Genomic DNA, 17604 nt, shown 5'->3' on the forward strand with positions numbered 1-17604 from the left:
CCAGTGTATGCAATACACAACTATCTTCACACAATGCTATTGATGATTGCATCCTCCAAATCTTCAGTTTCATTGCAACATTCAAGATGATTGTCGATATTTTCAAATTCTTGGTAGTTCCTAACTTGTTGAAGTAGTGAAATTATTTCATTTTCTCTCCCAGCCTTTTCTGTCCTCTCTAAGCCTGATTGCTTTAAACTGCAGTTAGCAAAACAATTCTGAATTGTCTTACTGCTTATTTCTCCCCAACAAACAGACAAAAATCACTGCTTTTTGACCATAAACACACGCAACTGATGCTATTTGCAGAACTAACACGAGGAAATCTGCAGATGCTGGAAATTCAAACAACACACACAAAATGCTGTTGGAACACAGCAGGCCAGGCAGCACCTATAGGGAGAAGCGCTGTTGACATTTCAGGCCGAGACCCTTCGTCAGGTCTGAATATTTGCAGAACTGTTTGTCTAAGCACGGTGTAGCTTTTAATGGCCACACAAGTGTATGCGACTGATGCTAGTTAGAACCTGTTCAACAACTGTCTTCTGCCCCAATTAAGCGGCGTAGTGTCCCAAATAAACTAAGGAATTCCAGCAATTTTCTTGATTAGATTTTGTCCTTTAAGAGTTGTCCCAAATAACTGGTTGCCTTGATTAACCAATAGGCTGATTAACTGGAATCTATTGTACTAGCATTTGCTAATAGCATATTGGATTTGGCAAACACAACTCCTTACCAAACTACTGTATATTGTGGTGTGCCCTTTCCCGGTATAAGTCAGGCAAAGGTTTGGCCTTTTAACCTGTGTTTATCTTTTCCCCCAGACGGTTGTACTCTATTCAAGAATATGCAACAATTTAAAAATACTCAGGATATCAATTTCTAGTATTGAAGAAACGCAGCCTCACCCTCCACTCCTCTATTGCTCACTCTGTTCTTTTACCTCTGCTCACCTGCCTATCGCCTCCCCCAGGGTCACCCCCTCCTTCCCTTTCTCCCATGGTCCATTCTTCTCTCCTATCAGCATCCTTCTTCTCCAGCCCTTTATTTTTCCCACCCACCTGCCTTCAACCATCACCTGCTACCTGGCCCCTTTCCCCTCCCCCCACCTTTTTATTCTGGTGTCTTTCCCCCTTTGCTCCTGATGAAGCGTCTCAGCCTGAAACATCAAATGTTTATTAATTTCCATAGATGCTGCCTGACCTGCTGAGTTCATCCATCATTTTATGTGTTTTGCTTTGGATTTTCAATGTCGGCAGACTTTCTCATGCCCACGATCCAAAGAAATAGCTGCATTAAGAAAGAAACTAAGCTTTAGTACCAACAAATCACTCTTCGTATGTCTCAAAGCAAAGAACAGCCACCATTAGTTGTTTCAACAGAGCAAGCAATTTAGCCTATCTTGTCCATATCAGCAGAGGGATCCCATCTATTTCCCCCTCATTTTCCTGCAGCCATTCCATTTTCAATGTTACTTTTTGCCATTTACCTATACTACGCTACTTGTAGTTGTCAATTAACCTACCAAGAGAAAAATTGAATTGAGATTCTGAATTACACAAAGTTGCATACAATTAACACCATGGAAACTCTCAGTGGCCTAGATCAGGCTATCCTCGAGTCCACAGTCCCCTCAGTTAGTGGTAAGGGTCCATGGCATAAAAGAGGTTGGGAACCCCTGGCCTACCTGAATCTTTTCCTATCTTTCATGCCGTCCCATCAATGTGATCTCCTATCCCTTTTCCCTTCCCCTCCACCCATCCCCGCTACTGTCTGTTTCTCCCATTTTCCACTGTCCCAGGGTAATTATTTTATAATGTCTTTATTTTGGGTTTACGGTCCCAGCGCCATTCGTATTTTGCCCCCGTGACCGTGTGGGTTTCCTCCTGGTGCCCCAGTTTCCTCCCACGGTCCAAAGATGTTAGTGGGTTAATTGGTCATGGTCAATTGTCCTGTGATTAGGTTAGTGTGTGATAGGTGAATTGCTGGACAGTACGGTCCAGTGGGCTGGACAGGCCTGTTCCATTTTGTATCTCTAAATAAATAAAATAACTGCATTTCTCCGGCGTGGCTTCGTGTGGGAAAATAAGTTGTTGTAAGCCAGGGTCTGAGATGGCTACAGTTTGTTCTGCCCAATGTAGAGGTATTGGGTAAACGTTTAGCATAGTGCCTGCAATGTAAGGCGAGGCTGGAGGCCTAGGTCTGGAAAGTGGTGTTATCCACAGAGGTTTTGTGCTGACTAGTGTAAATGGAATTGACTCTGCCATAAATTTCTGTGATTCTATAAATAAAGGAGAATTAATCTGGTATTCACTAACGGCTCTCTTTGTGGTTTGGTGCTTGGAACAGGAAGAGAGATGGATGTGAACAAAACTGAAGTCTCTTTGTTTAGTGAAGTTTTAGCTGTTACGGTGGTCAGCAAGTTTAGCCTTCAGCAGAATAGCCTGCATGGTGTGGACATGAATAGATTCCGCATGGGAGGCTGGCTGTCGGCATCAGGCGTCGGTGATGAGGAAGATTATCAGGATCGCTGACAACAAAGCAGCTGGTGCTGATTATCAGATGCTGGCAGCAAAACTGCAAGTCGGCAGGGATTTTGACAATAAAGGGTTTAGTCAGGAACACAAAACTGCAGCGCCCTGCTCTTTTCTGCTTCGTCATTCATTGCAACTACAGCAAGGGCACTGTCGTTTCACCCACCCCGGAAGGATTAGTGTGATTATCTTTTTCAATCCCCCCGCTGAATGGTTTCATGTCTGTGCCTACACTTTCTTTTTTATTGATCTTCATTGAGTCATCGAACCGTTAAAATGCAGGATGATGACTTCCTGTCCAGCTAACCTGTGCCAGCCCTCTAGAACATTCCAGTTCCATTACCTCATTGTTTTTTCTGCAGTTTATACCTTTCCCTTTGCAACGTCTTCTTTCTGGCAGCATATAGAATCAGGTTTAGTATCACTGACGTATGTTGAATTTGCTATTTTGCAGCAATAGTACTGAACAATACATAAAGTATGCTATAAATTACAGACGTGTACATACACACATACAGTATTGTGCAAAAGTTTTATATATATATATATATATACATATATATATATCTATCTAGACCACCTAAGAGCTTTGCACAATACTGTATATTATTTCTTTCCATTTACCAAATAACTGTTAATGCTACTGAGCTAAGGCTGGCTGGTTGTGTGGTGGCAGCAGTACCGGACTTCAAGACAAATGATCCTGTGAATCCAGCCGTCTGCTTGCACACTTTCCATCTGTGCTGGGCTGAGTGTCGAGTTTGCAACTCAGCCTCGTAAAAGAACAGACAAAAGCAGGCTAAGGAAAGGGCAAAAATGCCACTCGATGTGAAAGGAGCAGCAACTATTCGGCTAATGCAAAGCTAAGTACTCCCAACCACCTTGGCAAGCACTGCAAAATAGCAGTATAGTGGACTCCGGTTAATTGGGCCTTGAGTTAATTGGGGCAGCTGCTTAATTGGGATAAAATCTAAATAAGGAAATTTAATTAAATAAGCAGTGCAAAAACTGAGGTAGTGTTCACAGGTTCATTGACCGTTCTGAAATCTGTGAAAGCTGTTCCTAAAATGTTGAATGTGCATCTTCAGGCTCCCATGGCACCTCCCTGGTGGTACTATTGGGAAAAGGGTAAGTCCTTACTGATGAATGCTGCCTTTTTGAGGCATCACTTTTTGAAGATGTCCTTGATTGGTGGGGAGGTTAGTGTCCGTGATGGAGCTTGCTGAGAGATGTCAGCTCTGCAGCTTTTCCTGATCCTGTGCAGAGGTCTCTCCATACCAGCTGGTAGTGCAATCAATTAGAAAGCTCTCCATGGTACATCTTTAGAAATCACTTCTGTGCAGACAGAATTTTCCAAATAAAATAAGTTCTGGTGATTTTTTTTGTCTTGAACAATAAAGTTTCTTTTTGCAAAAGCACCTTTGATAAATGCACTTCGAAATCAACCGTAAACCTGGTTCTGCTTTAACCTTTGAGGTGAGGAAACTTGGCAAATGGAATGTAATTTATTGCCTCCCTGACATCCCGCAGATTCAGCCAGCTCAACAAGGTTTCGTCTGAAGTCACATGGTGTCACTGGAAAGCAAACTGGGATGGCCTATCCCACATTGCTTTCTGATTTGATTCAATCATGTACATTGAGACCCAATCTGCAGCATTGAAAGTTTAGCTTTAGTTGCCACATAGACATCGAAACATACGGTGAAATGTGTCGTTTGCATCGAGGATATGCCAGGGGCAGTCCGCAAATGTCATGCTTCTGGTATACCCACGCTTCCTAATCTCGTATGTCTGTGGAATATGGGAGGAATCCAGAGCACCTGGAGGAAACCCAAGCAATAATGGGGAGAATGTACAAACTCCTTACAGGCAGCAGTGGGAATTGAACCCTGATCTTGTGGCTGACACTGTAAAGCATTATGCTGGCCGCTATGCTACCATGCTGCCCTACAAACTCTCTGCAGTTCCATTTTATTTCTTTTATTTTCACCTCTTTTTCTGTTATTTTCATAATTTTGTTGAAACCTGTTCTCGTTCTTTTTCCATTTGCTCAGCATAGGAGCTGAGAATTTATCAGAGGCGTATAACTTTCGCCCTCGTATGTAGGGTCAAATACAATGGACCATCTTGATCCTGAATGTCCACTGCTCTGAGGGGCAAGCTTTTAAATCCAGTGAGTGCAGGAAATGATGTGGAGCAGAAAAAAAGGTCAGAACGTTTGATACAGATGTGGAAAGTGAAAAAAGGTCAATGTCCATTACATTTCCTGCTGAGCTTAAACCAACCTAGTGTAAGTTGTGTGTTACGAGTCGCTTCATTGGAAGATGTATTTAGTGCCTTTACAAAGAAGGCATGCCAGCGGCTGTATTTCATGTGGAGCTTGAGGATATTTATTATGTCACCAAAGACTTGAGCAAATTTCTACAGGTATACCGTGGACAGCATTCTGACTGGCCATATCGCTCTGATATGGAGACACCGATGCACAGGTTCAGAAAAAGCTGCAGAGGGTTGTGGACTCAGATAGCTCCACCATGGGCACTAGTCTTCTCACCATTGAGAACATCTTCCAAAGGTGGTGCCTCATGAAGATGGTACCTATCATGAAGGACTCTTACCATTCTGGACGTACCCTCTTCCTATTACTACCATCAGGGAAGAGGTACAGGTGACTGAAGATGCACACTCAATGTTCTAGCCATAGCTTCTTGCCCTCTGCCACCAGGTTTCTGAATGGTCAGCTAACCAATGAGTATTGGCTCACTGCTTTTGCTCGGAGTTTTCTTGAAGGAATTCCCCGTTTGCTGATTCAGATACAGATTATTTATCAGATAGAAATCAAAGCATACAGTAAAATGTGCTGTGTTAACAACTAAGCATGTGCAGCTCGCAAGTGGTGCCATGCGTTTTGGCGCCAACGGAGCATGCCCACAATGTCCATTAGAATGACATAAGCAACAATGGCAACAAAACAGAACAACGACAGCAAAGCGAGTCTATTTTGTCCCACCTGGACATCCACTCACACAGACATGCTCCAAGCCGAGGACAGGTCACCTCCAGACCTGCAGCCCCCAGTGGGTGCAAAAACACTGGGCCTCGGACTTTCAGACATGCCGACGTCAGTCTTTGACCTCTGGGCTTAGATTTTTCAGCATTGACCCCAGGGCTCACCAGTCACGGGACCTTGCACTGCAGGTCTCAAACTCCAGACTCGCATACGCCTCAAACTGAGAGCAGAGAATCCAAGATGGCACCGGGCATTCAGGGTCGTCCGGAGGTCAGCTGCAAGCAGTTGGGAAAAGCGTAACCAACTTGAAATGCCTAAGCACAGCATGGTGCACCTTCTGTTCATCTGTGGCAGCAGCTATGGGTCCTGTATGGGCTTCATCAGTGTCCTCGTCACACATGTTATATACAGTGTCTATAAAAAGTATTCACCTCCCCCCCACCCCCGTGGAAGTTTTCCCGTTTTGTTGTTTTACAACATTGAGTCACAGTGGATTTAATTTGGCTTTTTTGACACTGATCAACAGAAATAGACTCTTTTGTGTCAAGGTGAAAACCATCTCTACAAAGTGATCTAAATTAATTACAAATACAAAACACAAAGTAACTGATTGCATAAGTGTTCACCCCCTTCAAGTCAGTATTTAGTAGATATTGCCAGGGCTGAAATGGTTGTCACAAGAGGACACAGGTTTATGGTGCTGGGGAGAAGATACAGAGGAGATGTCAGGGGTAAGTTTTTTTTACTCAGAGTGGTGAGTGCGTGGAATGGGCTGCTAGCAACGGTGGTGGAGGCGGATGCAATAGGGTCTTTTAAGAGAATTTTAGATAGGTACATGGAGCTTAGAATAATAGAGAGCTATGGGGAAGTCTAGTAATTTCTAAGGTAGGGACATGTTCGGCACAATGTTGAGGGCTGAAGGGCCTGTATTGTGCTGTAGGTTTTCTATGTTTCTATGCACCTTTGGCAGCAATTGCAGCCTTGAATCTGCGTGGATAGATCTCTATCAGCTTTGCACATCTGGACACTGCAATTTTTCCCCATTCTTCTTTCCAAAACTGCTCAAGCGCTGTCAGATTGCATGGGGATCATGAGTGAACAGCCCTTTTCAAGTCCACCCACAAATTCTCAATTGGATTGAGGTCCGAACTCTGACTTGACCACTCCAGAACATTAACTTTGTTGTTTTTAACCCTTTCCTGTGTAGCTTTGGCTTTATGCTTGGGGTCATTTTCTTGCTGGAAAACAAATCTTCTCCCAAGTCTCAATTCTATTGCAGACTGCATTATGTTTTCCTCCAAAAATTCCCTGTATTTTGCTGCATTCATTTTAACCTCTACCTTCATAAGCCTTCCAGAGCCTGCTGCAGTGAAGCATCCCCACAGCATGGTGCTTCACGGTAGGGATAGTGTGTTTTTGATGACATGTAATGTTTAGTCTGATGGCCAAAACACCCAATTTTGGTTTCATCAGACCATAGAACCTTCTTCCAACTGCCTTCAGAGTCTCCCACATGCCTTCTGGCAAGCTCCAGCTGAGATTTCATGTGAGTTTCTTTTTCAACAGTGATTTTCTGTTTTCCACTCTCCCGTAAATCTGTGACTGGTGAAACACTCAGGCAACAGTTGTTGTATGCACAGTCTTTCCCATCTCACCCACTGAAGCTTGTAACTCCTCCAGAGTTGTCATGGGTCTCTTGGTGGCCTCCCTCACTAGTCCTCACTCAGTGTTTGAGGATAGCCTCCTCTAGGCAGATTTACAGCTGTGCAATATTCTTTGCACTTCTTGATGATTGACTTAACTGTACTCCAAGGAATATTTATTGACTTGGAAATTTTCTTGTATCCATCTCCTGACTTGTGCTTTTCAATAATCTTTGCATGGAGTTGATTGGAGTGTTCTTTTGACTTCATAGTGTAGTTTTTTGAAAAACCTTGACTGCACACAGGTCTCCAAAAACAGATCTCCAGTTAACTGATTATGTGACTTCTAAACACCAATTGGCTGCACCAGTGATGATTTGGTGTGTCATATTAAAGGGGGTGAATACTTATACAATCAATTATTTTGTGTTTCATATTTGTAATTAATTTAGATTACTTTGTGGAGATCTGTTTTCACTTTGACATGGAAGAGTCTCTTTCCGTTGATCAGTGTAAAAAAAAACAATTAAATCCACTGTGAATTAACATTGTAAAGCAATAAAACATGAAAACTTCCGGGGGGTGGGGTGAATACTTTTTATAGGCATTATATCGACACTACAGTTTAACTGAGTAGCAAGCTATTTAAATTAAATACAGAATAAATTATATAACACTACAATACTACTAAAGTACTATAAAACCATATTAGTTCCTAATAGTTATTAGAGAAATTCATCCTGTGTACCTGTAAGCTGCCTTGTTCTTTTGATTGAATGTAAATTAACAAAATCACTGTAGACTCTTTTAGTGCAGATAATGGACTACTTTCATATAATGCTTTTGACAAATTCATCTTCCAAATGTTCATTTTCATTGTAACATTCAAGGTGATTGTTGATACCTTCAAATTATTCATTGTTCTTAACTTGTTGAAGTAGTGAAATCACTTCATTTTTGCTCCTGGCCATTTCTGGCATCTCTAAGCCTGAATGCTTGAAACCATGGTGAGCAAAACTGTTCTGAGTTGCCTTACTGCTTATTTCGCACCAATTATCAGTGTGAAAAACCACTACTTTTTGAACACAAACATGAAGTGGCCGGCTCCTTGCATATTTTCCATCTGTCCTGGATTGAGCATTGAGCCAGCTGCTCAGCCTCATAAAAGAACAGTCAAATGCTGTGGAAATGGCAGAAATGCCACCCGATGCACCACGAGGCACAAAGAGGAACAACAACAACAAACCAGTTAACCTGTGGCTCAATTAACTGGAATCCACTGTATATAAAATGTATATTTTTTAATTATATGTAATACATACAAAAGTTTATTCAAATACTTAAAGTATGACAGCAATGAACTGTTATATAATGTATTGAACTTCATAAATCACTCTTTACAGTTTCAAATTAAAATACCATTATCACTATCCACAATGCACTGAAGCCCCTGCAGGGCCAACTGTTCCCAAAAGTCTCCCATAGTTTTCTTTTTTAGTAGTAGACCAACTTGCTCACATTCACAATGATTTTTCTACTTATAGAATCAAGTTTGCTTATTTGATTTGAAATATATTGTTTATACATAATTAAAACCCTTCAGAAGCTAGAAATTCAAATTACTGTCAGAACAATTGCAACACCTCTACAGATTGGGTAGTATATGTGGGAGGGGGAAGTTGAGGGTAGTGTTTCAGGTCAGTGACCTTTTTGTCAGATCTGAGATGTTAACTCTGTTTGTGTCTTCACTATTGATGTCAGTCCTGTTGAGCATTGAAACACTTAAAAAAAAAAGTCTTTTTATTTAATATTTGTCTTCAAAATGTTTTTAATCCATTGAGCACTGATTTCGCCAAACGTTGTGTCTTTGTTGGTATTGTAAAGTATATCAACAAATTTCTGCTCTTCAGAGGAAGGAACTATCATGTTTTGTGTGCATTTAAGCTCTAACTTCATAACTCCATTTGTTTTGGTGACTGACCTTGGCAAGGTTAGAGCATTGATTTAAACTTGGTTGTGTAAGACTAACCGTTGTTTTAAGATGCTGCCATTTAACCAACTGTTCTTATCTTCAAAAACAGCACAATTTTAATGTTTTTAAAAAAAGTAATATGTTTTATAATTTTGTACCGTGCCTGTCTTTGTTCTGTTTTTTAACCTGTTAGATGTTTGACCTAACCTGGCTTGTTTTCTCTGTTGTCGTCATCTTTATCTTGGGTTGCCTGTGGATACACAGACTATAAGAGAGGTTTCGGCGGGAAATATGGTGTTGAGACAGAGAAGCAGGACAAATCTGCGGTGGGGTTCGATTACAAGGAAAAGCTTTCCAAGCACGAGTCTCAACAAGGCACAGTTCAATGCCAGGCCGCACCTGGGTTTTTTGCACGTTGCATTACATTTCAGCACAGACCCTATCGGCAGCTTAATGTTTGGATTAGTAAAAAAAAATGCGTATTTATTTCCAAATCTGACCCCTGCTCCCCTTCCATCTATCAAGCTTTACTCCTTCTCTCCCGAAAAGTACAAACATTTGTAATTTATCTTTGTAACCAAGAACCACTTTGGTCTTTCCCACTCCTGTGATTCTTGAGATTTCAGGAAGTATCCAATCCTTTTATAATTATTTCTGTCAGCTCAAGCTGTTAAAACCTGAGGTATGGGCATAGCCAAGCACACTCATTTCTCAATTGCTGGGAACTTTGAACTATTCTAGTGGTATTTATTATTGCGGCTTCCTGGAGATTATGTAAATATTGCAGTGTAGCCTAATTGTTTAATGCCATTGTGTGGTGCCTTTCAGATGATTTGTCAGTTGTCAGTATTACGATTGGGACAATATATATCCTGTTCATGTTCCACAGTCTTTCAATTTCCTCTTTTAATTCGGCACATTTCTGCAGTTTTTCACTTACTGATTTCTGAGTATTATGTGTGCTTGGATTATCTATCTACCTGTCTATCTATTATTATTATTAGAGATACAGTACAGTAACAGGCCCTTCCGACCCAACGAGACCATGCAGCTCAATTACATCCTCGTCACCAATTAACCCAGTAACCTGTACATCTTTGGAATGTCGAAGGAAACTGGAGCCCCAGAGGAACTCATGTGGCCATAGGGAGAACGTGCAAACTTCTTACAGACAGTGGCAGAATTAAACCTAGGTCATTGGTGCTGTAATAGCGTTATGCTATCTTGCCTCCTCTCTCTCCTTCCCTGGTTCCAACCTGGCTGGTCAGTCACTTGGCTCTTGAATGAATGCACAGTCCTTTTGTAACTGGAGTGTTATTTTATAGCATTGTAGGCTCCAAAATGAATATAAACGTGAGATTCTGCAGATGCTGGAAATCGAGAGCAACACACACAAAATGCTGGAGGAACTCAGCAGGTCAGGCTGCATCTCTGGAGGGGAATAAACAGTTGACGTTTTAGGCCGAGTCCCTTTATCAAGACTCAGCAAGGCAGAGGTCAGTCCACTAGACTACAACAGTACATCCTGATGAAGGGTCTCAGCTGGAACATTGACTCGCTATTCCTTTCCATTGATGCTGCCTGACCTGCTGAGTTCCCGAGCATTTGTGCATGTTATTCCCAAATGAATATGTTGAATTATGGATTTTGTGCAGCCGTCTCTTGGCTTCTGTGTTACTTGGTTTCTATCCATGTCTATACTGATATAGTGAAGCTCCTAAAACCTGTGGTACTGTTTAAATATTTTATTACATAACACAAGAACAGTTAATCATCCCCTGATCCTGATGGTCTATTCATTAAACCAGTAATTGATTCAATCTTTTTGGCCTCAGCTCCACTTTTCTCTTGTTCCCAGTGATATTTAATTCCCTTAGCTCTAAAAATTTATCTGTCTCAGTTGAATATCCTTGGGACATGTTCTCCACAGAGTACATTCCACTGATTCACAACCTCTTAGGAGAAGTTCTACCTTATCTAAGTCTTAACTCTTTAAGATTTTTAAACAGACTCGAAGTACTGTTCCTAATTTGATTGTCCCTTTATTAATTTGAGGGGAATTGAACAAAGTTCAAAGTAAATTTATTATCAAAGTATGTATATGTCACCATATACTATCCTGAAATTTGTTTTCTTGTAGACATTCACAATAGAATAAAGAAATGCAATAGAATCAATGAAAAACAATGCACAAAGACTAACCTAAACAGTCGATGTGCAAAAGAAGACAAACAGAGGGACATATTGTATTGATCCCGAGGGAAATTGGGTTTCGTTACAGTCGCACCAACCAAGAATAGTGTAGAAATATAGCAGTATAAAACCATAAGTAATTAAATAATAATAAGTTAATCATGCCAAGTGGAAATTTAGTCCAGGACCAGCCTATTGGCTCAGGGTGTCTGACACTCCGAGGGAGGATTTGTAGAGTTTGGTGGCCACAGGCAGGAATGACTTCCTATGACGCTCAGTGTAATGAGTCTCTGGCTGAATGTACTCCTGTGCCTAACCAGTACATTATGGAGTGGATGGGAGACACTGTCCAAGATGGCATGTAACTTGGACAGCATCCTCTTTTCAGACACCACCGTCAGAGAGTCCAGTTCCATCCCCACAACATCACTGGCCTTACGAATGAGTTTGTTGATTCTTTTGGTGTCTGCTACCCTCAGCCTGCTGCCCCAACACACAACAGCAAATATGATAGCACTGGCCACCACAGACTCGTAGAACATCCTCGGCATCGTCCAGCAAATGTTAAAGGACCTCAGTCTCCTCAGGAAATAGAGACGGCTCTGACCCTTCTTGTAGACAGCCTCAGTGTTCTTTGACCAGTCCAGTTTATTGTCAGTTCATATCCCCAGGTATTTGTAATCCTCCACCATGTCCACACTGACCCCTTGGATGGAAACAGGGGTCACCGGTGCCTTAGCCCTCCTCAGGTCCGTCACCAGCTTCTTAGTCTTTTTCACATTAAGCTGCAGATGATTCTGCTCACACCATGTGACAAAGTTTCCCACCGTAGCCCTGTACTCAGCCTCATCTCCCTTGCTGATGCATCCAACTATGGCAGAGTCATCAGAGAACTTCTGAAGATGGCAAGACTCTGTGCAGTAGTTGAAGTCCGAGGTGTAGATGGTGAAGAGAAAGGGAGACAGGACAGTCCCCTGTGGAGCCCCAGTGCTGCTGACCAGTGTTGCAAGCGCACGTACTGTGGTCTGCCAGTCAGGTAATCAATAATCCATGACTCCAGGGAAGCATCCACCTGCATCACTGTCAGCTTCTCACCCAGCAGAGCAGGGCGGATGGTATTGAAAGCACTGGAGAAGTCAAAAAACAAACTGAGCAAATACAATAATAATAAACAGTAAATAAATAATATTGAGGACAAGAGTTGTAGATTCCTTGAAAGTGAGTCCATAGGTTGTGGAATCAGTTCAGAGTAGCGGTGAGTAAAGTAATCCATGCTGGTTCAGGAGCCTGATAGTTGAAGGTAATAACTGTTCCTGAACCTGGTGGTGTGGGACCTAGCTTCCTGTACTTCCTTCCCGAAGGCAGCATGACCCAGATGGTGGGATCCTCCCAAGTAACCAGATTTATGTCCTGCATTGATCCATGTCAGTGAAGAAACAACAATGGAGTGAAATTGAAAGGTCAGCTGTGTACTTGCGGCCCGCCCTGTTAAGGTACTCCTACATCTCCAGTTGCTCTAGTCACCAACATCTGCAGTCTCTTCAGTCATCGAGACACTGACAATAGCTTATTATCCATTTCACCATATTTCCACAGAGGCTTGAATTGAAATTTCAGGAGTTGGTCAGATTAGTGATGATGTCATAGGTCCTACACTCCACACCATTTTCTTATTTTTTATAGATGTAGTGTGGATCAGACCTTTCTGTCACAACAAGCCGTGCCGCCCAGCGACCCAACTATTTCACACCAGCCTAATCATAGGACAGTTTACAATGACCAGTTAACTGGTATGTCTTGAATGGGAGGAAACTAGAGCATCTGGAGGAAGCCAAAGTGGTCACGGGGAGAACATACAAACTCTTTACAGACTGCGCTGGAATTAAACTCCGAACTCTGACGCCACAAACTGGATTAGCATCATGCTAACCACCAAGCTACTGTGAGCTCACTATGAGCCCACCTTCCCACAGGTGGCTACAGTCCTGGGAGCTGGGCAGTGTGGAACAGATAAACACAAAAGAGTTTTGGATCATCTGGTTAGCTCTGGGGTCCAAGGGGGAGCGGGGCACTAAAGTGAAGTTACAAAGAAATGGCCAGAAGGTCTGTGCTGTAATGTGGTGCATTTTCTTTTGTCTTTGTCCTCTCTAATCTGTAGACTCTAATTTTGCTTGTGTGTACTTATCATAATCAAACCATCAACACCTCGGTCTGAAAGCCTGATATAGCATGTCTTCAGTAATAAGGTAATTCACTCCAGCATCTCATTTACTCTCCTGTTGAATCACAGATTTTGCTTATCAATGTCAAATGGCACAAAGCAAAGTGATAGATTAATAATCTCTGACAGTACAATTTCTTTTTCTCATGGCTAGTCTAATTGAGCCTGGTCAAATCTTGCCTGTCATTTAAAATGAGAGCTTCTCACATTAAGTTTGGCTGCCTTCTTTGACTAATGCATGGCCGTTCTGCTCTTCCCTGAGTACCTCGTGGGGCAGCTGAAACATAACCCTCTCCATCTCTTGATTCAGATTACTCAAAGGGATTTGGTGGCAAGTATGGGGTGCAGAAGGACCGGATGGACAAGGTGAGTGGAAGCTTTTGTACGTGTAAATGTAAGAGATTCTACAGGCGCTGGGAATCCCGAGTAACACACACAAAATGCTGGAAATCTGAAGTAACACACACAAAATGCTTGGAATCCTGAATAACACACACCAGATATTGGAAATCCAAAGTAACACACACCAAACATTGGAAATTCAGAGTAACACACACAAAATTCTGGAAAAAAACACAAAATAGTGGGGGATTTCAGCAGTTCAGGCAGCATCTGTGGAGAGGTATAAACAGTCGACATTTTGAGCCGAGATCCTTCATCAAAGTACAAAATATATTTATTATCAAAGTATATACAGAGTATACACCTTGAGATTCACCTTCTTGTTAACAGGCACAAACAAACACTAAAGAATCTATGGAAAAACAGATGTAGAATATATATCCTTTTGCAGTATGATCCTATTGGGTTTTGACTAAATGATGGGGGAACAAAGATCCTGCCTCATTCAGCTTACCACACACCAATTCCATTTATTTGTCTCTACATTACAAACTACATGATTTGATGTGAGTGGAGAAAGCCAGATATTAGATCCAATTTTTTATCTACAGTGTCAGGACCACTTTGCACTCGCTCCCTCTCTCCATCTATTACAGATGTTCTCTTTGTTTACTCTATCCTTTCCCCTTCTCTGTTTGTTTAAAGCAGGAATGCCTCTGACCTTTCTATCCTTGGCCATCTTCTGGCTAACATTTCGTCCTTCTTGCTAGACTGTTTTCTAAATGGGGGGGGGGGGGGGGAATTCAAATTCTGAGGTGCAAAGGGAAGTCCTTGTGGCAGGACTTCCTGAAGGTTAATTTGTAGATTGAATCTGTGGTGAGGAAGTCAAATCCAATGTTAGCCTTCTTTTTGAGAGGGTTAGAATATAGCAGAGTAGAAGGAAGCCGCTCCCGAGGCAGACAGAGGACGACCTGGATCGACAACATCAAGTGGTGAACCAGCCTCACCGCCAGAGATGCAAGAGGTTTGACTGCCGACAGATCGCAGTGGAAGAAAGTGGTTGCGAGGCTCTGGCAGAGTACGGCATGTGATGATGATGAGAATATAAAAACAAAGATGTAATGCTGAGGCTTTATAAGGCACTGGTAAGGCCTCCCTTGCAGTATTGTGAGCAGTTTTGGGCCCCTTACCTAAGAAAGGTAATTATTATGTGAGGAGCATTTGATGGCTCTGGGCCTGTACTCACTGGAGTCCTGAAGAATGAGGAGGAATCTCATTGAAGCCCATCAAATGTTGAAATGCTTGGGTAGAGTGGAGTAGGAGAATCTAGGACCAGAGGATACAACTTCAGTATAGAGGGGTGTCTATTTAGAACAGAGCTAAGGAGGAATTTCTTCAGCTAGAGAGTGGTGAATCTGTGGAATTCTTTGCCACGGCAGCTGCAGAGGCCAAGTCTTCATGTATACTTAAAGCAGAGATAGATAAGTTCTTGATTGGTCAGGGATGAAGGGTTATGGGGAGAAGGCAGGAGATTGGGCCTGAGAGGAAAATTGGATCAGTCATGATAAAATGGCGGAGCAGACTCGATGGGCCAAATGTCCTAATTCTGCTCCTATACCCTATGGTCTTTTATGTGTTTAAACCAGGAATGTCTCTAACCTTTCTATTTTTGGCCATTTCTGGAAAACATTTCACCCTTCTCTGTTCAATATCCCAACTTCTCATCATTCTAAATGGATGATATTGATTAGTTTCTCTCTCCCTGTAGACACTGCCTGACCTGCTGAATAATTCCAGTGTTTTCTGTTTTATTTTAAATGACCAGCCCTAATTCTTCCAGCACCCTTAGCATAATCTTAGAATTGACAGCTCAAAAGGATGTTAGTGGACCCATTATGTTGTTGATTTCTCTGTACTGAAATGGTTAATTCTAATTTCACACCCTTCAAATAGTTTTCATTAGCAATGATGCATGTAAAACCCTATTAAATATTGACTGTTTTACTTTCAATTGGCATAAGCTAATGAATTCTGTCTACCTCCAGACTCTTCTTGTTCATATTAAATCTAAATTTGTGCTTTGTTTGTCAAATCAGTCTGTCACGTGATAACAATCAACTCCAGTGCGTTCAGACCAGGTTTTCCACTTGTCTTTAATCCAGTATCTTTGTAGTGAAGTAAAATTAGTACAGAAATAAAGGAATATTCTTTCTATAATAGGTGCAGGGTGCCACGGTAGTGTAGGGTTTGCGCGACACTATTACAGCTCGGGCCGTTGGAGTTCGGAGCTCATTTCTGACATCATCTGTAAGGAATATTTACATTCTTCCTATGAATGCGCGAGCTACCTCCACCTGCTCCGATTGCCTCTCACAGTCTAAAGACAGACCGGTTAGTAGGCTATAAACATGAGAAATTCTGGAGGTGCTGGAAGTCCGGATCAGCACACACAAAATGTTGGAGGAACTCAGCAGGTCAGGCAGCATCTTTAGAAATGAACAAACAGTTGACATTTCGGGCCAAGACCCTTGTTCAGGAGAAGGGTCTTGGCCTGAAACATCAAATACTGCCTGTCCTGGTTGATAGGTTAATTGCTCATTATAAATTGTCCCGTGATTAGGCGCGTGTTAAACTGGGGGTTGCTGGGCCTACTCCACTTAATCTTAATAAATAAATAAAAAGATAAACAGAATTTTGCTAATCACCAAATATGGCTCAAGCCTTCTTTTACAGAATGGAAATGCAATTCCTCTTATCTTTTATCTATTTGTGTATATTTATATTTGCCTTGTATCTGCCCTCTCCCTGACCACCTGCACTCTTTCTTAGTGTTTGGGTTTGTCAAGGTTCATTTAGCTATACAGCATGGAGGAGGCCTTACGAGCCACACACCCAGCAACCCCACATCCCGGATTCATGTTCGGTACATCTTTGGACTGCGACAGGAAACCAGAGCACTCAGGGAAAGCACGCACATTCCACAGGGAGGGCGTACAGAGACTCCATACAGAAATGTGCCAGAATTCAACTCCATAATGCCCCAAGCTGTAAACGTGTGGTGTTAACCATCACACTGCCTTGTTGCCTAAGTTATTTCATTCAATCCTGCCCAACTACTATATTGATTGGGTCATTGGTTGTCATTTATAGAAAGAAACTTTCCAAGGTGAAATTTATCAAAATAAAATCTTAAACTCTTGTGATCACTCTTCTCATTCAGCAACACACATCATAAAGTCTATTCCCTATACTAGTGTACTTGGTTTGCTGTGCAGTTGAACACCGATCACTGTTCAGGTGTTAAGGTAATGATCAGTCCTCAAAATATTTAAGAAAATAGTAACCAGAGCCTAGAAATATGTCCATTTTCTTTCTCTGTACATTAGGTGTTTGACGGCCTTTTTGTTTAATGGGTTCTCTTGGGCCTCCTTGGGCTGCCTGTATGTTGGGAGACAAATCTCAAGGTTGTATAATGTATACATACTTTGATAAGCTATATACTTTGAACTTTGATTGCAAAAGGAGGTCTTAAAATTTTAATATAGGTGTTATCTATACAGAAGGAAACTCTGAAATAAATCCTGAACTTTTATTAAATACTTCCTCTGCTTTTAAATAAATCTTAATGGGTGCTTTCATATTTTTTTAAATTTTAATCTACCCAGCGTTGACCAGGAAGCATTTGTGAG

The 17604-nt window shown here is 41.8% G+C and overlaps 1 protein-coding gene across 3 annotated transcripts in view; it reads left to right on the forward strand.

The window, feature by feature from the left end:
- The window catches only part of cttn (cortactin), an 83118-nt gene that overhangs the window by 50831 nt on the left and 14683 nt on the right, over positions 1-17604 (forward strand). For 2 of the 3 annotated variants that reach the window (XM_073049799.1, XM_073049800.1), the window contains 2 exons: positions 9424-9534; positions 13884-13939. In XM_073049799.1, the coding sequence (XP_072905900.1) occupies positions 9424-9534; positions 13884-13939 (167 nt within the window). The remainder of the gene's footprint in view (positions 1-9423; positions 9535-13883; positions 13940-17604) is intronic. The other variant, XM_073049801.1, reaches the window with a different exon arrangement.

The sequence above is a fragment of the Hemitrygon akajei genome, chromosome 6 (genome assembly GCF_048418815.1).
Source record: "Hemitrygon akajei chromosome 6, sHemAka1.3, whole genome shotgun sequence".
In the NCBI taxonomy this organism is placed as follows: Eukaryota; Metazoa; Chordata; class Chondrichthyes; order Myliobatiformes; family Dasyatidae; genus Hemitrygon; species Hemitrygon akajei.